Genomic DNA, 23,962 nt, shown 5'->3' with positions numbered 1-23,962 from the left:
ATGGAGGGATGGAGTGGAGAGGTATACGAGAGAGGGGTGTGTGATCTGGGAGCAGGTCAGTGAAATACCGGGGGACAGGGTGACATGGAGGCGATTTGTTTGTGGTGACCCCTTATGGGATTAAGGCGTCTAGCAGTAGATAGATAGCTTCACGAGAGGGGCACTAGTCCTCCTTGAAGCCACTTATTGACATGTAGAGAATGTATATGGGTTGGTTATAGTATATGGTTATCACCCAGCACTGTGAGTGGTTTCCTGGCGTACAGGAAACCATTAGGCTTGTAAAGCCACCTGAAAATGAAAGGAGAATAATAAAAAGTGACAAGAAAGATGGGAGCATAGGAAGAGAGGAGGACAGACAGAAAAAGAATGCTGGAGGTGAAGGAAGAAGTAGGCAACACGACATTTTGTGAGTAGATAATGGTAACCACCACCTACTACCTTATATCAAATATTGGTGTGCTCAAAAATGCCGAAATCAATGACATACCGGTTCGGTTACAGCATTAAGAATGGCCTTCCAATATCGAAGTCTTCTGTTATTTTGGATATTAGTCCTCCAAAATGATAGCTTGTGGATGTGCTACAATTGTAGCTGTGTTACCATATGATTTAAATATTGCTGTGTATAGAAAAGGACTATCTCACCTCATCCTCAGGGAGAATAAAAGGCCAAAGTGATGTATGATGAATGAATGAGTAAAGAAGTTTAATTTGGTGAAGATGACAAAAAAAACAAAAAACAAGTCATACGCTATATGTACGTCTATCACTTTCTTTATCTTTCCCCTTTGCCAGCTGGACTTGCCTGCGGAGCCAGATTCTTGACCCTACAGCCACCAAAACAGCTTGCACAGTATCATCATATGGCAGTGGCAGTGAGGGGAGTGGATGGTTTGAGGAAAACGATGATTGGGGGGGCAATGACAACGATGGCAATGGCAATGCAGATCATCCCTACCATGGTTCATCATCGCAGTTATATCTTGATAACATGGCACGGACACGAGACACGGGAGAAACTAACCTTAATAACATGAATTCCAACACTACTGCCACCACCACCACCACTACCACTGCCACCAGCAATGCACCACCTTCACCTGCCACTATTGCTCATGTTGCACAAGCCATGGAGAGCAAGATGAACATCATAGAGGTGAGTATGCCCCTTATGGTTGGGTGGAATCGTATGGTCACTGAAACTAGTGCCTTTCCATTTTTGTCTGAATTTTATTCACTCCTTCAGTGTTTTTTTTTTTTTCCCCTCCAAATCATTGTATTCAGCCTGGGAAAGATTTCTGTTACTGAAGAGATTAACAAAGGCTATACCCAACACCTAGTTATAAAATCCTCTCCAATTCGTATGAAGGTAGCAAACATGTAAATCATTTTAGTGTGGGAGTTAATAATTGGAAAAAGAAGTCAAATTTTTATCAAGATACTTTTTTTCATTTTATGTGCTTTCCCTGTCCGTCTGTATTGAGCGACAAGCACTGGTGTTTGGAAGAAACCCTAAGAGTAATGTACTGGAGTGCATTATGTCATCATAGCAGCATCATATCCATCCACTCCTATCAGAGACCTAACTACTGTATATATCAGCGGTTCTTAAATTTTTTAGTGGGTGACCCTATTTGGAATATTTAAAACTTCGCGACCCACAGGGCAAAAAGATCAGAGAGAGAGAGAGTAACCGGTATATAGCCTGTCCTAGTTAAGAATATGCTAATAGGATAATTACAATTTCAGTTACATAAATAAAATAGCCTACATATAAAGCATTAGGCCTAATCTATGTCCCTGCGACCCATCAAAATTCCTCTCGCGATCCAAAGGTGGGTCGTGACCCATACTTTGAGAATCACTACTATATATGTTACTAAGCCTTGCCTTTGTTTTCAAGATATTATAGTAACAGTACAGGTGATCATAATACAGTACTGTACATTTATTTATGAAATTATCCACATGCAGTACTTCATTAATGATAGAAATTTTTTTTAGTGGTTTCAATTATAGACAGATATTTCTCAGCCAGAAATTTTTTATTAATTGTTTCCAAGGCAGGCAGAAAAAAAAGGTTCTGATATTTCCACAAGATGTGGGCTGGGGGGAGGGCAGTGAAATGGTGGGGGACAGGGTGACATGGAGGCAATTTGTTTGTGGCCACCCCATATGGGATTAAGGCATCTGGCAGTAGATGGATAGATAGATGGAGAATAATAATATATTTATGTAAATGTGCATGCAGACAGCACCAGCCTGTCTCATTGGTGTTTGGATGTAGCCAATTGCCTGCTTTCAGCTCATTTTCATCTGTAAATATGCACACAGATTGTACCAGCCTGTCTCCTTTGTGTTACATACATGTAACTTATATACCTAGTCACCTGCATTTGGCTTTCCTCTTTTCCATCTTTGGAAATAGGGATGCAGGTGGTGCCAGCCTGTCTCGATTGTGTTACATAACTTAAATACTGTAGCTAGTTGCCTGCTTTCAGTTCTACTCCTTTCCATCCTTGCATCTCACTCTTTTTTGATAAATGAAAATAAAATATTTTAGGGCCTGCAGCTCCTTTTTGTCTTTCTTTCCTTCATTCTTACCTCTTCTGTGTATGGGTGACTGTACACTGAGTGACAAGCCAAATAGTTTCCTGCACACCAGGAAACCATTTACTACGCTGGGTGGTAACAATATAACCAAATTATGGCACCTGGTGGTTTAAAGGTGGTCCAGTCAGATTGAGTCTGTGCAGGTTCATATCCAAGGGATGGTTCTTATCTATTGCTCACATAATGCCACTCAGGGATGAGTGAGGCTGGTCATTATCATCTTAATTGTCAGAACCAACTTGCCTAGCCCCGGGGTCCTTTGCGCCTTATGGGGCAACACAGGATTAGATGATGGTGATGAAGATGATGGCATGTAAATATGCACATAGACCTATCTCCTTTGTGTTGCGTAATTTACGTAGCTGGTCACTTGCTTTTGGCTGTCCTCGTATCCATCTTCACTTCCCACTCTCAGCTTTAGTAAATGCAGTACTATAACAAAATATTCTCGGTGCATGTTGCTCTTTCTGTGAAAAATAATAAAATGTTGTATAAATATGCAGGCAGATGGCGCCAGCACGTTTCATTTTCGTTACGTAATTAATTTTGCTGGTTCTTTGAAAGCAGTGATAAGAAATAGGGAAGTGAGCATGGAAGTAAACAAATAGCTTTACGAGTATGATAATATTGTTATACCAGCTCTAACGTATGGAAGTGAAGCTTGGACTTTGTTGGATGGACTCAAGTCAAGAGTGAGAGCAGTGGAAATGAGTTATTTGAGAGGAGCATGTGGAGCTACTTGGAGAGACATACTGATAAATCAGGAAGTGAAGGAGCAGTGTGGTGTGGATGTGGATGTGATAGAAAGCATTAGGAGAAATACCTTACATTAAGACGGTTTGGCCATGTTGAGAAGACAGAGAGCGAGAGACGAACAAGGTGAGTGTATACGAGGGAGATGGAGGGATGGAGTGGAGAGGTGTATGAGAGAGAGAGGTGTGGGCTGGGAAGAGGGCAGTGAAATGGCGGGGGACAGGGTGACATGGAGGCAATTTGTTTGTGGCCACCCCATATGGGTTTAAGGCATCTGGCAGTAGATGGATAGATAGATAGAATTTATGTTCCTTGTTGCCTGATTTCATCTCTCCTGATTTCTATCAAAGGCTCTTACTCTCATTTTTGATAAATAACAAAGTATTCTTAATGCCTGTAGCTCCTTCTGTGAAAAATAATAAAATGTTTATGTAAATATGCACATAGACAGCACCAGCTTGTCTCCTCTGTCTTATGTATGTAGCAATTCGCCTGCTTAAGGTTCCACTTATATCCATTTATGCATCTCACTCTTACTTTTATGAATAACAGTATTTGTGGATGAGACAGGCCAATTGTGGAATCACATTTTTGATAATTAAAATCATGTTAACAAAACATGAGTGATTGTGTAAAATTATATAATGAATATAAAAAAGGCATCCATCAAAATTTTGATTGAATGGGTTTTGCATATGGATGGCATCTTAGGAATGTAAGCCCTCTTGATAATACGGGAGCCTTTTTTTTTTTTTTTTTTTTTAATGTGAGTGCATTTAAGTACTTGGGTAGGGTGATGAGTAAGGATGGAAGTTTAGAGGCTGAAGTGCTTGAAAGGTTTCATCAAGGAAGAAAGGTTGCTGGTTCCGTGAAAACAGTGATAAGAAACAGGGAAGTGAAAAAGTTACTGCATGACAGTATTGTGATACCAACTCTAATGTATGGAAGTGAAGCTTGGACGTTGTTGGAGGGACAGAAGTCTAGAGTGAGAGCAGTGGAAATAAGTTATTTGAGAGGAGCATGTGGAGTCACATGGAGAGACAGACGGACAAATCAGGAAGTGAAGGAGCATTGTGGTGTGGATGTGGATGTGATAGGAAGCATTAGAAGGAACACATTGAGGTGGTTTGGCCATGTGGAGAGAATGGAGAGTGAGAGACTGATGAGAGTGTATGTGAGTGAGGTGGAGGGGGGGGAGAGGGAGGCCAAGGATGAGATGGAGGGATGGAGTGGAGAGGTTTATGAGAGAGGGGTATGTGAGCTGGGAGCAGGGGAGTGAAATGGCGGGGGACAGGACGACATGGAGGTGATTTGTTTGTGGCCACCCCTTATGGGATTATGGCATCTGGCAATAGATAGATAGATAGAAAATTGCTGACTTTAATGTTTCCCTACAGGGTGATGCCAATGCCAACGAGGCCTTGTGTGGTGCAGTGGGGATTGTTGGTGCATGTGAGGGTGAGGGGTTGGAGGCTACAGCAGTCATTGAGGGACCTGAGGGTGACATGATAGCTGTTGACACCCCAGAGCAGCCCACTACGGATATACCTGCGCTGTTTCAGGTGAGCTACAGGTGGAAATTCATCAGCAGCTTAAAAATGAAGCAGCTTTAAATGAAGTAATTTTATATCAGGACAAATTAATTTGGGGATATATAATGTTAATGTCTTTTGTGGTAGATGGGGTGCCCATCATCCACTCACTCAATGTGGGGATACCTTATGGTCGCTACACTGAGTGACAAGCCAAATGGTTTCCTGGACCATTTACTACACAGGTTGGTAACTATCTAACCGGGGTTTTTAGCCGGGTTAAGTGTCCCTCAGATTCCCCTATCTAAAATCACCTAATCATGGCAAATGTTTCAGAGAGCCTCGGAAGGCCCAATACCTGCCCAGGGCCCCAACCAAATGGGCAGATTCGCATGGCCATGTGGACTGTGAGAGGTGTGAATAAGGAGAGCAAGAGGGTGGAAGTGGTGAATATGTTCTAGAGTGCGAGATATGCCATGATGGCATTGTGCGAAACAAAAATGAAAGGGTGTGAAGTGGAGGAGTGGGAGGGTGTGAAATGTGTAAGATTGGACATAAATGGACGTGGAAGATGCAAGGAAGGAGTTGCCTAGTTGATGAATGAAGTGTGGCAGAATGGAATGAGAGATTACAAATGTGTCAGCTTGAGATGTATGTATGTCAAGTTCAGGTTTGAGAAGGTGAAGTGGCTGTGATTGTAGCGCATGCACCATGTGATAACAGGAGTGAGAGAGAGAAAGACAGGTTTTGGGATGAGCTGGATGAAGCAGTGGGAGAAGTGCCCAGGACTAGCTATAAAATGATCGTAATGGGCAATATGAATGTAAGAGTAGGCACTGGACATGAGCATGACATAATGGGCTGTAATGGAGTACCAGGAGATAATGATAATGGGAAGCTACTGAAAGAAATGTATCAGGAAAGGAGGTTGTGCATTTATAACTGGTATTTCAAAAACAAAGATGCACATAAATATTCTGTATATGGTATAGAGGGAATGGGGATTGTGTTGAAAGGAGCCTGATTGATTACGTACTCTTAGAGAGGTCAATGCCTGGAATGGTTGCTGATACGAGGGCCATGAGAGGACGATATGAAGGTCTGTCTGATCATATGATTATGTTATGCAAGATCAAGCTGAGAGGAGTGAGGTGAACCAGGAGGGAGAGGAACAGTCAGGGAGAAAGACTGAAAGTCGAAAAGGTGAGGAGCAAAGAAATGGCAGAGGAATACAGGACCAAAGTAGGGGTGGAGTTAGAATCAGTAAATTGGAATGAAATGGATCTGGACAGCCTGTGGAATGCAGATAGGGATTGCTTAGTTAGGAATGCCAAAGCGGTGTGTGGTGTGGCAAGAGTAACAACAAAGATGAATGGTACGGCATGGTGGGATGATAAGGTTAAGAGAGCAGTGGCGGAAAAGAGAAGAAATTACTTGAGTGGTTAAGGGACAGAGGTTCTATTGAAATAAGAACTGAATGTATTGAGACCAAGAACCACGTAAAGAGACTAATGAAGAGGAAAAAGGAGGAGGTAAATGATGATCTAGGAAGAAAAATGAATGCAAAGTACTCTGAAAATAGGAAGTTATTCTAGAAAGAGGTGTGGAATTGTACAAGTGATGGCAGAAAGAAATGTGAAAGTGTGAGGGATGTAAGTGGTAGATTATTAACCCATGGGGATGAAGTAAGGACCAGATGGAAGGAATGTTTTGAAAACCTGATGAATGGGAATAGAGGGAACAGAGCCACTGTAAACATGATTGGTTTTGGGGGTGTGCAGAGAAGGAATCCAGTGCCAGGAAACGTGACACTCACGCAGGTGAAGAACGCTGTGAAGCGGCTGAAAAATGGGAAAGCAGCTGGGGTTGATGAGTTGTATGCAGAGATTATTAACCCTTAGACTTACCAATGACAACCTGGGTCGTCATGCATTTGTCAACCTCTGACATCAGTATGACAACTTTGCCTGTCATCCGATGTAAGCTCTAAAGAAATACTTAGGGAGTCGTCATTTTTGTTGGATGACGGGCAAAAGTGAGTGGAGCTAAGCCTGCCACAGCTGGTGCATGCGTGCTCACTTGGTTTGCTTGGCTCAGTGTGGTGTGAGGTTCCTCACAGGTAGGATGTACACCTCTTGACTTCCCGCCAAACACTTACACTCTGTTTGCTCGCATATATGTGCGGCGTTATTGTTTAAGAAAATACAACAAATAATGCATTATTGGAAAGGAAATTTATTCTGCTGTACACTCTGTTTGCTCGCGTATATGTGCGGCGTTATTGTTTAAGAAAATACAACAAATAATGCATTATTGGAAAGGAAATTTATTCTGCCGTGTATTGAAGCAAAAAATATTACTTCTTGAATGTTTTTTTTTTTGGCAAATATTTTTCTAAAGGTCAGTGTAACTCTTTAGCATGTCAGCTAACTTCTACTCACTTTTTTTGTATTTTATTTTGTATATATTGTCTTTCTGAACAATGTCCGACAGAGCAAAAGTCTTCATCTTCAAAATGAGACCAAAGTGGCCTTTCTGTGATGAATAATAACTTTCCTATGAGCGTTAGAAGTAAAATATCTCTTTGCAACTGTTCAGAAAGCACTCGAGCAAGAGTTACGCGCCACAGCCAGAATTTACGCTCACCCCTTTATGGGATAGGGTTAAGTGTAGTGGATAGAATGGAATGGAGGGCTTGTTGGAGATATGTAAGAAGGCATGGATGTGTGAAACTGTGCCAGCAGAGTGGAAAAAGGCTGTGATTGTACCCCTGCACAGAAATAAAGGTGAGTGAAGTGAGTGCAAGAATTTTTGTGGCATAAGTTTATTGAGTGTGGTAAGGAAAGTATATAGAAGAATTATTGTAGAGAAAGTAAGAGATATCAGAGGTCCAAGTGAGTGATGAACAGGGTGGCTTTAGGAATGGCAAAGGATGTGTGGTTAAATAATTGATCCACACATCCTCTGCCATTCCTAAAGCCTAAAGCATTAAGACAGTTAGTGGAGAAGACTTGTGAGAAGGACTATAAAGTGTTTTTGGCATTAATGGGTCTGGAGAAAGCAGAGAACAAAGTAGAGAGAGATGGATTTTGAAAGGTTTTACTCATGTATGGTGTAGATGGAAAGCTGCTAGGTGCCATCAAGAGTTTTTACGATGATAATGAAGCATGTGTAAGGGTAAATGGGCATCTAAGTGAATGGTTCATGATCGTTGTGGGCATGCAACAAGGTTATGTGATGTCCCCATGGTTGTTCAGTATATATATATGGATGGGGTGATGAGAGAAGTAAAAACACGAGTAATTGAGATAGCGATGGTGTTGGTAATGAATGATTATGGATGGAATATCTCAAATATGTTGTATGCTGATGATGCAGTACTGCTTACAAATACTGGACAAGAACTTGGTAGAATAGCGCAGAGTTTTGTAGATGTCTGTGAGCTTTGTGCCTTGAGAGTAAACGTAGAAAAGAGTAAAGTGATGGTTACTGAGAGAGAAGGTGACTTCCAGTGTGATGTTACAGTGAATGGAGAGAGACTGGAATTGGTGAGAGAGTTCAAATACTTGGGTACAGTGATAAAGAGAGGAAAATGTGCAAAAGAAGTGAAAAGTAGAGTGACACAATGAAGGAAAGTAGCTGGCACTATGAAGGCCTTGATGAGAAACAGGGACTTGAGTGTTGCAGCTGCACAAGGTTTACGTGAAGGAGTGTTAGTGCCAACTTTAACATATGGATATGAGACTATGGTGTGGCATGAAAATGAAAAGTCAAGAGTGAGAGCAGTGGAGATGGCACTGCTGAAGAATGTATGTGGAGTACAGAGAGTGGATAGGATGCAAATAATGTGATTTGGGAAAGATGTGGAGCAAGGAAGTCTGTGGACACCAGAGTCGAAGAGAGTGTACTGAGATGGTATGGTCATGTGGAGAGGACAGATAACAATAGAGTGGTGAAAAAGATATATCTGAGCAAATTTGAAGGAGGAAGGATGTGAGGTAGGCCAAGGAGAAGGTGGAGGGATATGGTTGATGAGTGTGTGAGAAGAGAAATGTGGAAATCAGTATGGCTAGAGGACTGACAAGAGATCAAGCTGGCTGGATGAATGTTGTGAGGAGAAGTGCATAGTCAGGGATTTGGCACCCTTTTTTAATGTTACAGCGTTCGAATTGACACTATCGGATATGTTTATGTGAAGCTGCAGAATGTGGTGAATGTTTTTGGCGTATCAGATAGAGCAAGGATTCCGGGGGCTTTAATGATGAGTGAATGGAAGCTTGGCCCATTGGATTGGACAAACTTGGGCTGTCTGGATGTCGCTACTCCTCACCCTGCCCTAGGGAGAGAAAGGAGGTCCGGATGATGATGATGATGATGTATTAACCAAGTCAGTCTTTCTTGTCCTCTCAGGCAGCGGCGCAGATTGATGCCAATATGGACGTGACATTTGTTCCATACTTCCTGGTGAGTGAGGTGGAACCACCCGAGGACACCAGCTTCTCTGAGCATGAACGTGAGCTGCTGCTGCGCTATACTCACACCACTGGACATGACCTCAGGCAGGAGGTATGTTCAGTCAGGGACAAAATTTCAGCTGTTGTTCCACTGAATCATCTTCCCACTTTGGTTTTAGTAATCTCTTTCATTCCTGACTTTACTGATCTACCAGAAGACCCGCTGACATGTAAAAATACCCCTGCTAATACCAATACACCAGTCCTGTATGAGACAGCCCTAGCATGTATTCAGTATGGACGGTGGGTGTTAGCGCCGAAGTGGTGACATGCAGAGGTATGAGGTATGTAGGAGGACTACTGGGCCTTGAAAGAAGGCTGTGAGTCCTATGCCCAGAGTCAGTCACATAAAAAAAAAGAAAAAAAAAGTATCTTAATACAGAGCATCATCTGTGAAGAGAGATATGTATATAAAGCTTCTGTCAGCTTAGCATTATTAGCCTGCAGAAGGCAGTGAGCAGTAAGAGAAGTGAAATGTTAGGCAAGCTCTTGTTCCTGATTCTGCACGCGGAAGCTTGACAGAGTTCACAACCAAAAAGCAAGACAGTTTGTGCTTTATATATATATATTTATGGTGATAGGTGGTGGCGACCATCATCCACTCACTTGATGTAGTGCTGCCTACTTCTTCCTTAGCCTTTATCATTCTTTTTCTGTGCCTGTCTTCCTTTTTCTCCCATCTTTCCTGTCTCTTCTTATTGCTTTTCTCTCCTTTACAGGTGGCTTTACATTGAGTGACAAGCCAAATGGTTTCCTGTCAGCCAGGAAACCATTTACAATGCTGGGTGGTAACCATATAACCAAACTATACGTGCTCCCTACGTGTCAACAAGTGGGTTGGTGGAGGGTTAGTGCCCCTCCCCGTAAAACAAAAAACTCAAAGTCAAATGGCCTCCCCATATGGGATTTTGGCATCTGGCAATAGATAGATAGATAGATAGATATATAGCTTAGGAAAGACATCTGCAAGTGAAGAAGGTTGAAAGTCAGAAAACATTCTCCATGAACTACGTCAGTATCATATTTTGCCGATGCTGTCATAAGTTGGTATTATTCAGCTTTGGGGAAACTCAGTCAAATCAACCATTTATGTTGAATTTGATGCAAATGTTTTAGCTCATTTCATAAAATTTCTATGAACTGAGAAGATAATGTAATGTTATTTGGTTATTCAGCATCTAACAGTTTATACTACCGGTAAACATGTTCAATAAAGATAATGAGGCATCAGCAACATAAGCATCATCCAAGTTCACATAGGGTAGGGATATCTAGAGCATGACTGTTTGCCCATCTTGAGGATGTAAATCTGAGGATGGAAGAGGCCCTAAGCACAGTCCCTTCTCCCTTAGCCTGTGTTGTGTGAGGCATGAGACTACTTGTAATACAGTGTAAGTGTTAAAGATGGAGGTCCTTAATAATAATGGTTTATAGTCATTTTCTGTGTTAAAGAATAGCCCCCATAGCAGCTGAATTAGTATCAGGAGTTTTTTCATATTTTGCACTGTAATATTGACTAGTTCGATTGTGAAATGTTTGGTAGTAGCCACATGAATAAAGGTAAACATTTGGTTCGGGGAGTGGACTTTCTGACCACCACTTGGTGAGGGTCAGAATCAAGGTCTAAGTAAAATGAGATTTTGAAGAAGAGAAGGATGGGAGGAAGGAGTAGATCCAAGGAGAGTGGAGAAGTTACAGGAGGATGAGATAAAGGCAGAATATAAGAGAGAAGTGGAGGAACGATTGGGTAAATATGGATTGGAGCAGATGAGGGACGTGGAAGGTGTGTGCAAGATATTCACAGAAGAAATATATGCAGTATGTAAGGTGGTGTGTGGGGTGAAGGGAAGACGAAAGAGAGTGCAAGGAACAGCATGGTGGTTTGAAGAGGTGAGACAGGCTGTGGCACAAAAGAATCTATCTATCTATCTATCTAACTATAGCCCGACGCCCTAATCCTGCAAAGGGTGGCCGCAGACAAAACGCCTCCAAGTCACTCTGTCACCCACCATTTGACTCCCCTCCCCCCAACTCACCCCCCCACTCCCCCATATACCTCTCAACTCCATCCCTCCACCTCATCCTCGGTCTACCCCTCCCTCTCCCTCCCTCCACCTCACCTACATACACCCTCTTAGTCAGTCTTTCATTCTCCATTCTCTCCACATGTCCAAACCACCTCAGTGTATTTCTCCTAATCTTTTCAACCACATCCACATCTACCCCACAACGTTCCTTCACTTCTTCGTTCGTCAACCTGTCCCTCCACGTCACTCCACATGCTCCTCTCAAGTAACTCATTTCCACTGCTCTCACTCTTGACTTGTTCCCCTCTTGCAAGGTCCACGCCTCGCTTCCATATGTCAGGGTAGGGATCACAATACCATCATGCAGTGACTTCTTAACTTCCATACTCACCTCCCTATTTCTCATCACTGCTTTCAGTGTACCAACAACCTTTCTTCCCTGCTGTACCCTTTCACGTACTTCATCCCCCAAAGTTCCATCCTTACTCATCACACTACCCAAGTACTTGAATGCACTCACATTCTCCATATTCTCACCATCCAACCTCACTGCACACTCTGTGACTTCATTCCTCTCAAACACCATAACTTTACTTTTGTTTACATTAACTTTCAGCTTCCTCCTCCTACACACTGTCCCAAATTCATTCACCAAACCTTGCAACTCCCATTCATCTTCACTCAACAATACTGTATCATGAGCAAACAGCAACACCGGAAGCTTCCAAATCTCACCCTCATTCATTAGGGCCACCCCCACATCCACTGCCCTACCTTGCACCTCCTTTACAACCCCATCCATATATATATTAAACAGCCATGGAGACATCACACACCCCTGTTTCAGTCCCACATTGAGATCAAAGAACTCACTCAGCTCACCATCCACTCGCACCGTAGCCCTAGCTCCCTCGTACATACTCTTCACAGCACTCAACAATTTCCCCTCCACTCCATATATTCTTAATACCTTCCACATACCTTGCCTATCTATTCTGTTATAAGCTTTCTCCAAGTCCATGAAGGCAGCATACACTTTCCTTCCCTTCTCTAGATACTTCTCCACTAAACATCTTAGAACAAATATCTGATCTACACACCCTTTTCCCTTCCTAAATCCCCCTTGTTCTTCTCCAACTAGCTCCTCTGTCATATGCCTAACCCTATCAATGAGTATTCTACCATATATTTTACCAGTCACACTAAGAAGGCAAATACCCCTATGGTTACCACATACTTCTCTCTCCCCTTTTCCTTTGTACAGAGGAACAATTATACCTGATTTCCAGTCCTCCGGAACCCTTCCCTCTTCCCAAGCCAATCTACACAACTTCCATATCCACTCCACAACAATCTCACCCCCATACCTAAGCATTTCACCACACACTCCATCAATTCCTGGGGCCTTTCCCAGCTTAATCTTCTTCATCGCTTCCACTACTTCCGACCTACTGATCTCTTCCTCCCTTCTCTCATCTCTTCTTCTCCCAGCCATTCCCCAACCACTTATACTCACACTGCTCTCACTCTCTACATTCAACAAATCCTCAAAGTGCTTCTTCCGTCTCCTCAATTTCTCTCTTCTCCACCAACAATCTATTATTCCTATCTTTCACTCCCCTACTATTTCCCCTTTCACACTGCCTTACTTTCTTTACCTCCTTCCAAAACAATTTCTTACACAAAAGAAGAAAGCATATAATGAATGGATGAGAAATAGGGGTGTGGAAGAAGGTGAGAGACAGAAGAGAGAGTTATATGTAAAGAGAAAGACAGAGGTGAAAACATTAGTAAGAGAGACTAAAAAGAAGAGAGTGGATGAGGAATTTGAGGGTACATTGGAGGGACTGTAAGAAAATAGACTGGAAAGAGGTAAAGAGTTAGACAAGGTGGCAGCGAAGTTAGTCAGGGAGTGAAAGATAAAAATGGTAGATTACTAGTGGTGAAGGGAGAAAGAGTGAGCAGATGGAGAGAACACTTTAAGAAATTGTTGAACATAAAGAATGAAAGTAATGCGAGTATAAGTGGCTGGGGAATGGCTGGGAAAAGGAGGGAGGTGAGAAGACAGGAAGAAATCAGTAGGATGGAAGTTATGGAAGCACTGAAGAAAGTCAGAATGGGGAGAGCTCCAGGAATTGATGGAGTGTGTAGTGAAATGCTGAAGCATGGGGGAGAAATAGTTGTAGAATAGATGTGGAAAATGTGCAGATTGGCCTGGGAGGAAGGTAGAGTCCCAGAGGATTGGAAGTCAGGTATAATTATTCCCTTGTACAAAGGAAAAGGGGAAGAAGAAGTGTGTGGTAATCATAGGGGCATTTGTTTTCTTAGTGTAATAGGAAAAGTATATGGTAGGATACTTATTGACAGAGTTAGGGAAATAACAGAGGAATTAGTTGGAGAAGAACAGGGAGGTTTTAGGAAGAGAAGAGGTTGTGTAGATCAGATATTCATTCTTAGATCTTAAGTGGAAAAGTTTCTAGAGAAGGGAAAGGTATGTGGCCTTCATGGATTTGGAGAAAACATATGACAGGGTGGATAGACAAGGATTGTGGAAAGTATGAAGAATATGTGGAGTAGATGGGAAATTGTTGAATGCTGTGAAGAGTATGTATGAGGGTGCTAAGGCTGCAGTGCTTGTGCATGGTGAACTGTGTGAATTTTTCTCTTTGAAGGTTGGGTTGAAACAGGGATGTGTCATGTCTCCATGGTTGTTCAACCTGTATATGGATGGAGTTATAAAAGAGATACAAGGTAGGGGAGTGGATATTGGTGTGGCCCTAATGAGAAAGGGCAGTGTTTGGAAACTCCCTGTACTCTTGTTTGCAGAGGATACTGTGTTGTTAAGTGAAGATGAAGGGGTGCTGCTATGCTCGGTGAATGAGTTTGGGAGAGTGTGTAGGAAACAGAATCTAAAGGAAAATGTACGGAAGAGTAAAGTTATGGTCTTCAAGAGAAGTGAAGGCAGTGAATATAAAGTGAGGTTGGACGAGGAAATGGAAAATGTGAGTATACTTAAGTACTTGAGTAGTGTGATGAGTAAGGATGGAAGTTTGGAGGGTGAAATGCTTGAAAGAGTGCAGCAGGGAAGAAAGGTTGTTGGTTCTTTGAAAGCAGTGGTAAGATAGGAAGTGAGCATGGAAGTGAAAAAATTACTACATGACAGTATTGTGATACCAGCTCTTAACATATGGAAGTGAAGCCTGGACCTTGTTGAAGGGACACAAGTCAAGAGTGAGAGCAGTGGAAATGAGCTATTTGAGAAGAGCATGTGGAGTCACATGGAGAGATAGACTGACAAATGAAGATGTGTAGGAGCATTGTGGTGTGGATGTGGTTGTGATAGAAAGTGCTAGGAGAAGCACACTGAGGTGGTTTGGCCATGTGGAGAGGATGGAGAGTGATTGACTGATGAGGAGAGTGTATATGAGTGAGGTGGAGGGGGAGAGAGGGAGGGAGAAGCCAAGGTTGAGATTGAGGGATGGAGTGGAGAGGTATATGAGAGAGAGGGATGTGAGCTGGAACCAGGGCATTGAGATGGCAGGGTATAGGGCGACGTGGAGGCGATTTGTTTGTGGCCACCCCATATGGGATTAAGGCGTCTGGCAATGGATGGATAGATGTGGTCAAGGAATTATATGCTTAAGCCATTTATGGCGTGGTAGTTCTCTTAGTACAGATATTTTTCTGAAAATAGCCTGTTTTCAAACCTTAATCTCTCGGCAAGTATAGCAGTTAGGGAAACAAATTAAAGACCATATTACTCACCAACTCTTCTTCTTGCTACTGAAAGTACAGTATCTTGACATAATAGAGCCAAAGGCATGTCTGGCTGGTGACAACATCCGGGTAATGAACACCATTCCCCTACCATACCCAGATTCTACCTATACCCACATCCAATCTATACCTAACCTATTTGTACAGTACCCTTGCTTAATTTGGCAGTGTTTGCCATTCATTCAGGCATATTTAGACATCAAAACACACTTAGGCGTATCAAAAGTAATGGTTTACACCAAGAAAACCATGCAGGAAAACCACCAAAAACCAAAATACACCCTACCTATACACCACTGTATGTACAGTACTCCTCCTTATTTTGGCACTGTTTTCCAGTCATTCTGGCATATTTTGACATCAGAACTTACATAGAATTATCCAAAATAATTTTCAACATCAAGAAAACCATGCAAAAAAAAAACTGAAAACCAAAAACACCCTACTTAAACACTACCATATGTACAGTACCCCTCCTATTTTTGACACCGTTTTTGGGTCGTTCTGCCATATTGTGACCTGTAAACACATGTGGGAATATCGTAAATAAATTTTAACACCAAGGAAACTATGAAAGAAACCTAAAGTTACATGCTGAAAAACATTCAATTGGGGTACAGTACTTACCACCCAGTGCACCGCCGCCGGGCATTGTAACCCGCCACCTCCAGCAGTTGTATAATTGTCCCGTGTGGTCTGGTGGCAAACAGTAGGACCTAACAAAGGTCTAGATACTCCTCCTTGTCATCCTCAACCTGCTGGAGCTGGGCAATGACCGATGACATGCGGTGCGGTGATGGTGGCCTACCCTCCTCAGGAGACTCCGAAGACAGCCACAAACTTACGTCCAACGAAGACATGCTTGGTTGCGGGTCTGAAGGTGAAGGCAGGAAACGAGCTGGTGGTGGTGAGAATGGGCTGGCACTCATGGGGATCACAGGCTTGAAGAATGAGTCGATCCTGGCCTGATAATAGGGCCAACGATTCTGCCGGAGGATGACAGCATCCTGGACTCCCCGCAGCTCCATCACCGGGTGGAGCGGCATAAACTCCCTATCACAGTGAGGGTGCTCTGCATATTCCAGCATCCCCTCCAGGTAATCACAGAGGACACTGAGACAAGGGATTGAAGGAGTTGCAGAGGGCTGTGAGTCAGGGTCCTCATCCTCATCCTTGTCAGTCCTCCTGTCTTCTTTCGTACCTGCAGAGGCAGCAGCAGCAATCTCCTTGCCATCGCCGCCGTCGTCGTCCAGCCACTCCCGCACGTCATTGATGGCCACCTGCTTTCCTCCTGTTCTAAGGCGACTGTAGAAATCATCCCCGTCAAACCCCTCGAAGTCGTGCTCGGCATTGATTCCCTGCAGGAGACAAGACCAACTGCTTTTGAAGGTTTTGACGGAGACTTCCTTCCATGCATTAGCTCTGTTGAACACTGCAGGCTTCAGGACATAACGCTGAAGATTCTGCATGGTCTGCTCCCCACTTGTGTCCTTGACCGAGTCCTTGTCCTCCAGCATCACCATCACCTCATTCAGGAACCTCTGTTGGTACAGTCTCTTTGCAGCCACAGTAACACCCCAGTCCATTGGTTGAATCAGAGCATTTGTATTAGATGGCAGAAAGATGCACCTAATCTGCCCATCAAAAGCAACCAAATCCTTCTGAGAGAGATATGCGAGGACGTTGTCCAGGAGCAGGAGTGCCTTCACCTGGTCGCGAGTGATTCCAAGGACCTCCCTTTGATAACGGATAACCCATGATGATATGTCTGTGGAACCAATCTTTGAAGATCTTAGCGGTAAACCAGACCTTCATAGAATGTTACCACACAACAGGCAGGCAGTCCATCAACCCACGGAGACAGCGTGGTAGTTTTGCACACCCAGCAACAACGAGTTTGAGGCAGTGTGTCCTGTTAGCATTGGTACGGCACAAACAGAGACACGTTGTTTGGACAACTTCTGACCAGGCACAGACTTCTCACCTTTCCTCAGCCAAGGTGTTGGTGGGCAAAGAGCAGTAGAACAGACCAGTTCCATCAGCGTTATGGAGTTGACTAAGAGCAAGGCTCTTGTCCTTGATCAGGTGCTGCATTTTCTGGCAAAACAGGTCTACTTCCTCCTTCCACATCCAAGGCCTCGCTGTGTGCCTTACGGCCAGTAAGTTCATGGCGAAGCTTGAAGTGAAAGAGCCATCCCTCAGACATCTTGAAGTCCTGCACGTTGTGCAGGCATGCAAACTTCTCAGCAGCAGCCTTCACCTCAGTCCCATGCACTAACACTCTGGCACCATGTTGCTGACGAAACCACATCACTGTTGACCAGTCGATAATGGCATGCCTGGTCTGGGCCATTACCTTCCTGTTGTCACGTGTGCTTTCGGCAAAGTCCTGTCCGTATTGCATAAGCTTGTCGCGTGGCTTCATGATATCAAACAGTGTTGAACGGGCTAGATCATATTCACGAAGAATGCGTCCTGTGGTCCAGCTAGCATCAACCTTGCCCAATATCTCACGTTTCTTCTCCAGACTGAGAACCTTCCTCTTCTGCTTCTCAGGTGGTGGTGGGGCCATCACCACACACACGACAATACAGCAGAGTAGGGCCACAACCTGAATAGGTAGGCAACCACCACAAACACAACCGCAGTCACAGCCATCGTTGCAAGTGTTACCACTCACGAGGAGCAGAAAGGCAGGAACTGAGGTGCGGACTTCCGTTTGCCGGCAAGCAGTACAGCACTGCCATATCACACCCAATGGTCGCTTTCGAGCACAGAGGAAGCAACACGCAGCAAACTGACATCTGCTTATAAGGTTCACTTCCGTTTGCCCAGGCAAAGGTTAGTACCTGACGGCAACAGCAGATGACCAGTAGATCACTGCCACAGGCATTGTATGACTAATATGGACTGCCAGGCGACTCTGGCCATTTGGTAGGGAAGCGGACAGGCGCGCGTTGGGGGGGGTTTACGCACTGATCCTGGAGGCTGGGGGGACTCCCACCATTTGGTGTAGAGGCGGACGGGCAGTTTTACTGTACATTAATTTGTGGCTTGTGGTCTGTTTTACACGCGTGATGGCCACCGGCACCCCCCAGCCAGGAACAACGCTCGCCTCCTCTGTTCAAAAATAGCTGTAGAATTTTCTTGAAGATATGCTCAATGTCTTTCCCAGGCAGAATTACACAGGTTATCTTTACCTAGCCTTACCAAACCTAACCTGTCCCACCAGGGCTGCTTGGCCAATGTGGCTGACTGTAGTATTGAAACGAACACCCATACTGAATGGAAGTGTTTTGTTCTTTACTGTACATACACACATACAGTACTGTACTGTGTACAATACTATCATATGCATGGTACAGAAATTACTGTTCAATACTGATATTGTAATCATATTGTGAGAAGGAATCTCTCTCTCTCTCTCTCTCTCTCTGTGTTTGTATGTGTCTCCCGGTGGCTGCACGACTTTCGACCTTTAGTAGAGAGGTGGACGGGCACAGCCAATGAACATATACTTGTGGCTTATGGTCTCTGTTCAGTGGTGGTGGCGGTTGGGCAAGACTTAGCTCGGCAGCAGTGCGTCTTTTGACATTCAGTGGAGAGGCAGACAGGCGCTGTCACCAAACATGTACTCGTGGCTTGTGGTCTGTGTTACAGTCTAAATGGCAGTTAGGAAAGAGTTAACCAGGTGGCTGCGCGATACTGGACATTGGGTAGGGATGTGTATAGACGTTTTGACACCGCTTGCAGGTTACAGTTGTATTGCTTGGATGCTTGAGGTTCATTGGGAGTGATCGGATGAGCACGTGACTTTGACCATTCAGTACAGGGGCAGATGGACATTTTAGCTCTGGTTGTGGGTTACGGACTACATCTCGTTCACAGCTCAAGCCTAGCGGCCACGATAACGGATGTTTTGGTCGTGTCGGCAGGCCGGCCAAAGTTCTCGGGCACTTTTACGTCCAGATAATAGCAAGTAATTTCGGATAATGGTTTAATAGAACCAAAGTCCAGCGTCCGGATAATGATCATGTCTGGATAATTGAGGGATCACTGTACCCCCTGGTCTCTAGGTCATCCTGTCAGTGAGTAATGGCGTGAGGAAGAGGAGTAGTTTTTGGCTCTAGAAGCAGAATGTATTCATGTATGTGCACATGGCCCCAACTATGACTTTGCTTTCAATGTGATAACATCTGCAGTACATTACTAGATAAAGTAGACACAGTGGTGTCCAATGTACGCCCTATGGCACTATCACTGAGCCCTTCCCAAGTATCCTTGGAATGAGGCTTGGCAAGAGTGAACGAGGCAGAAGTCCACTTGAGGCAGGAATGGAATCAAATGGGAAGGTTTAACCGGTACCGCTCTAGGGACATAGATATACATCCCCATCTAAAACGCCAGTGATGTAGATCTATGTCCTGCAGCATTGAAAAGTCTTAAGCAACGTTGGGTCTGGTTAGTACTTGGATGGGTGACCGCCTGGGAACACCAGATGCTGTTGGCACCCCTACGTGTCAAGTGGGGTTGGTGGAGGATTAGTGCCCCTCCCTGTAAAACAGTTAACTCTAAGCCCTTAGCCCATTGCAAGCAACTGTAGTAAATTGGAAGCTATTAACGTATCTCACTAACTTCATACATTTTTCTGCTACGCTTACAGCACTGATTTAGGAGATTGGGAGGCGGCTGACAGTCTTCACAGGCTCATAGCCGCTCTGCTGTCTCAGTAACCTCGAAGATTTCAGAGGTCGAGTGGCACCAACACGACTCGATTCAGCCAACTTTCTGGCTTTGGTGAGTACAGTACTTTTATTAGTCCCAGGGATCTTATTTTGATGTACAGTACATCCCCCTGGTACACGCCTATGTGGGCGGCAGAGGTGCTCACGTACTAGGAATACATAAACTATGGTAATTGGAAAATTAACATATGGACAGCACCCCCCTCAATCAGTGACCTTTTTGACCCGTTTGAGGGGAAATATCAAAGACACATACAGTACAGTACTTAAGATATACAGTACCCTCGCGTCCAACACGCGTTTGTCCAGCACGGAGAGCAAAAAATTAGTATGATTTAATACAATTTAATTACTGTAACAGGTGCGTTAGCATAACACGGACAGAGCTCCAAGAAGTGGGCGAAATCTGCGGAGTTCGCCTCTAGCATGATCACCCCCGGTCCAACACGGTCATACCGGACGTTCCCGTGATGCTGACAGCCAATAAAAACTTCCGATCAAGTAGCCTCCCCCGCCCACTACCGTGACATGATCGTGATTTCGCCCAATTAAAAATGCTTGTGCTCTCACGTGATGTTTTGTTTAAATTTCTCCCGCCACAGCGCCACTCAGTCACATAATTCGCATTGGACGGTGCTTTTTTCTTGCCGCATTTTCTGCCCTTGCTACTGCATTTTACCCTGCTCACGATGCCCAGGAAGCCTTCTGAGAACCCCAAGAAGCAGCAGCACCTCCCTCAGGCCACCAAGCTAGAAATCATTGAGAGGAAGAAGAAAGGGGAGAAGAATGTGGACATCGCCAAGGCCTACGACGTGAATGAAGCCAGCGTGAGGACCATAATAAAAAACCAAGACAAGATCCTGGCGGAGTGAAGGCATATGGAGGTGGGCCACGTGACTCCAAGTGCAGGCCTAGTGACCCAGCAATCATCATATTGGAGCAGTACCTCACTGATAGTGATTTCGAAGGATTTATGAGGGAGGTTGAGGTGCAGCAGCAGCCATTATCCGGTAGTGACGCCAGCAGCCATCCTCCGGGGACCCAGTAGGACTACCTACAGCCTCGGATACCACCTTCCATTGCCAGCAAGCCCACCAACACTGTCCTAAAAGGTTAGGTATCATTTATAGTACAGTACCATTTATTATTATTACAGCAGTACCAATATATGTGTAGGTATATGGTAGGTATTTAGGGTGACTTTTCGTAGGGTTGCTGACATAATTCATCTTTCCCCATAAGCTCTGTTGTTTGTCCAACACGTTTTTGGTCCAACACTGGACCTGTGCATGACAATATTACCGTGTTGGATGCGAGGGTACTGTAAATGGAAGGTAACAAGAAAATGGCTGCTCCCCTTAGTCAAAGAAGACAACAGGCTTGATGGATGGAAGAAGGGGTTCCGAGGCAGGGTGAGGCACTTAGTGTGCATCCCCTGCGCCACCCACCGCACCATCTGCCTCACCAACACTTTCACGAACCACCTCACTCACTTCCTCCATGAATTCTTCAAAGTCTGTTGACGATACCAGTGACATCACCTCATCCTCTACTTCCTCCCCAGGAATTGGCTCTGCAGAAGAAGGCATTGCTTCCTCGGGTTCCTGAATTTGTGGTGGCCGCTGAATGTAACTGGTGATGAGGGTTTGTTTCCTCTTGTTAATTTCGTGATGGTGCTTCTCTGTGTAGCAGCGGAAGGTTCTGTCTAGTGAACTCAGAACCTCTTCCATTCATTGCTGGCACAGTTCCATGCTCTCGAATTCCTCCTTGAACCTATTCAGGGCACACCGAATTTGACTAATCCTAGGCATTGGCAAATCACTCTCCATCACTTCCGCCGCCTGCTGTTTTGCTGTCAAGGTCTGTTGTTCGGAGTCTGCCTCGCATAGTGGAGAGGCAGGTGTTGCTGTCAGGGTTCACACTGGAAAACACTGTTTTTTGGGCAGTTTTTTCCTGCCGCCTCGAGTCATGTGGGTGTGACTCATGTACTCTAGTTAGGAAAATATTAAAAACAGGTCCTCGCATACTAGGGAGATGTACTGTATTAAGCCCATTTAGCCAAAGAAAAAAAATCTAAAGTTGGCTGGTGTAGAGAGGTATCTTTTTTTTTTTTTTTTTTTTTTTTTTTTTTTTTTTTTTTAAAGGTACAGGTTAGGAAAGCATTGACCTGGCAGAGTCACAGAGACGACTGAGATATGGTTGGCTCAGCTGGTGGGACTCCCTCTCTACCTTTTGGTGATGATATCAAGAAGCACGCACTTCAAACTATGGCGCAAAAACAGTTGCAGTTCCTACCGACACCCAGTGGCCTCCATCCACCTCTTTTGTGTCAGTCCATACCAACACCCGGTGTTTAGGGGTTAAGAGGGTTTATAAATGTGTTCTAGGGTCTCCACACATCTTTAGTTGTCCTCTGAGGCAGACAAAAAATACACAGCTACAGTTTTTCTCTCGTATTCTTGAAGATAAAGAATACTAATAGAGTATATATCAGTTAAATAGTGATATAGCAGTTGAAATATTGTGTACTACTTTGGTAACAGGAGGTGGCAGGTGATGGTGAAAGCCAGGGTGATGGAGTGTATGAGAAGGACGTTGCCACTCATGGGGACATCCTCCTTCACAAGTTCAAGAAGCGTATCTCTAGGAGCCCTCAGCAGGTCCTCAGGTTGGTGCACATATTACCATACACATTTACTTCTGTTGACTCTTTTGTGTCAGTTATTGTGAAGTGCTTCTTTTAAAGAGAGAGAGAGAAAAAAAGTGTCAATTGTTAAGCCTGTAAGGTGGAGTCAGAATGATGATGATGATTAGGATAGTGATGATTGTGACAACAGTGTGATGGTGATCATGACATTGACAGTGGTGATAAGGATGATAGTGATGTCAGTGATGATGATAAGAATAATAATGTGAGCTGTGATAATGATGATAGTGTTGACAGTGGTAACGATGATTGATAACGATAACAACACCATTTTTCAGGTACTGCCGAGAGGAGGGGGCATCTCCATTGTGGGTGCGTAGTATTAGCAGCGGTGAGGGGGGAAGTCGGTGCCAACATTGTGGTGCATCGCTGGTGTTCGAGCTGCAGTTGACCCCACAGCTGGTGCTTCAGTTGAGGGTGGCAGGGGTGCCAGGAACAGCATTGGAGTTTGGTACTGTTATTGTGTTCACTTGCTCTGCCTCATGCTGGGCTGACTCTGATACTGTCCGTGCTGAGACACTGATTGTGCAGGCTGAGGTGATTTAAGGCACAGTGTGTTGACCTACTGCACCAGTTAACCTCTTATGCTCAAGGCCCCCCCCCCCCCACACACACACATTTTTTTTTAACTGTCAAATTCAAATGGTTTGGTTCATTTTAGGGCACTCCCACATGTGTGCTCAAACAAATGTTGGCAACATGTAAGCAACACAGTAACAAACACACTGCAAACATGTTGGGAACAGCAGTGTCCAGATCATGTTGGCAACTTCATGATGAAGTCTCAGCTGCCTCGTATGGACACACTTATCCCATCACCTCTGCTGCCAGCGTTCAAAGCTGCACTGAAACAGGTTTGCAAACATCTGTCCAAATACTTCTGCAAACATATTCCCGAACATGTTGCCAGCTGTGTTGCCAACATATGTTTGGATACGCGTGTGGATGCACCCTTAGAAATTATCTCTTTAAGTGAATGAATTAATTAAGGGTATCACTATCCCCTTATTTCTAAAGGTCTCCCCCAAGCTGAGTAAAGTCATCTGGCACTGTTAAGAGTAAAGAAAAGTAGGCATCATTGTTTGGAAAAGGGTAACCCTTTGTGTATAAGAATGTCTTTTCTCTCTCTGTAATTCCTGCTACTGGCAGATGATTTCATAAAGCATAAGGAAGACTTTTTGAACCACATAAGTTGGTTGTAACCTTCATTAATTTACTGCATACAAATGGTCCTTCCTGAGGTGAATAAAATTGTCAAAACTTTTGAGGGGGGGGTTTGTTGGTGTATCCT

At 44.2% G+C, this 23,962-nt stretch overlaps 1 protein-coding gene across 1 annotated transcript in view; it reads left to right on the top strand.

Moving 5' to 3' along the window:
• Positions 1-23,263, top strand: part of trus (programmed cell death 2 like trus) — a 96,647-nt gene extending 73,384 nt beyond the window's left edge. Inside the window, exons 3-7 of the mRNA XM_080275494.1 lie at positions 799-1,159; positions 4,767-4,931; positions 9,312-9,467; positions 22,508-22,632; positions 22,950-23,263. Coding sequence (XP_080131620.1) covers positions 799-1,159; positions 4,767-4,931; positions 9,312-9,467; positions 22,508-22,632; positions 22,950-23,217 — 1,075 coding nt within the window. The 3' untranslated portion in view covers positions 23,218-23,263. The remainder of the gene's footprint in view (positions 1-798; positions 1,160-4,766; positions 4,932-9,311; positions 9,468-22,507; positions 22,633-22,949) is intronic.
• The last annotated feature ends 699 nt before the right edge of the window (positions 23,264-23,962 follow it).

This window comes from Coenobita brevimanus, chromosome 61 (genome assembly GCF_032717465.1).
Source record: "Coenobita brevimanus isolate Jiangsu-jjx chromosome 61, ASM3271746v2, whole genome shotgun sequence".
Classification (NCBI taxonomy): domain Eukaryota; kingdom Metazoa; phylum Arthropoda; class Malacostraca; order Decapoda; family Coenobitidae; genus Coenobita; species Coenobita brevimanus.
Note: the sequence above shows the minus strand (reverse complement) of the source record. Positions and strands in the feature narration are given on the sequence as shown.